General features: G+C 63.5%; 1 protein-coding gene across 1 annotated transcript in view; it reads right to left on the bottom strand.

The window, feature by feature from the left end:
- The window catches only part of CUNH6orf132 (chromosome unknown C6orf132 homolog), a 31,355-nt gene that overhangs the window by 5,442 nt on the left and 25,392 nt on the right, over positions 1-521 (bottom strand). The window contains 2 exon segments of the mRNA XM_025042731.1: positions 1-2; positions 5-521. The exon segment at positions 1-2 is cut by the window's left edge and continues 775 nt beyond it; the exon segment at positions 5-521 is cut by the window's right edge and continues 141 nt beyond it. Of these exon segments, the coding sequence (XP_024898499.1) occupies positions 1-2; positions 5-521 (519 nt within the window).

Here is a 521-nt window from a genome sequence, read left to right as displayed (position 1 = left end):
CTGCGGGTGGGAGCGGGGGCGTGTGAAGGGGCAGGGGAGAGGCTGGATGTGGAGTCTCAGCTTGTTCGTTTGTCCGGGACTGGGACTGGCCCAGCATCGGGCCAGCAGGTGCCACAGTCCTGAGCTCCCCGGGGCGATCTGGTTCAGGGGCCCTATCCGGGTAGGCCTGGGAGGCAGGGCGGATGTGGAAGTTGGGAGGCAGTGGGAGTCGACTGGGGGCCTTCTTGGTGGCCCCTTCTTCTTCTGGAGGGGCCCCTTCTGCTTCTTGAACCGGGATGGATGAAGTCCTGACTGGGGTCGGGGGAGGCACCTTGAACGAACGAGGGAAGGTGAGGTGGGGCTCTGGTTTAGGTCCCAGGGGGCTCCCCTTTGGCTCAGTAGGGCTTCTTGGGGGGCTGGTTCTGGGGGCCTCTGGCTGCCTGCCATTCAGTGCTACCTCTGATTTCCACTTGGTGACACCCCCAGGGGGAAAGAGGTGAGTCTTAGTTTTATGAGGAGACACTGGAGCTGGGGGTGCTGGG

This window comes from Pteropus alecto, unplaced genomic scaffold (genome assembly GCF_000325575.1).
Source record: "Pteropus alecto unplaced genomic scaffold, ASM32557v1 scaffold7, whole genome shotgun sequence".
Classification (NCBI taxonomy): Eukaryota; Metazoa; Chordata; class Mammalia; order Chiroptera; family Pteropodidae; genus Pteropus; species Pteropus alecto.
The sequence above is the reverse complement of the archived record's forward strand: the minus strand, read 5'-3'. Positions and strand labels throughout refer to the sequence as shown.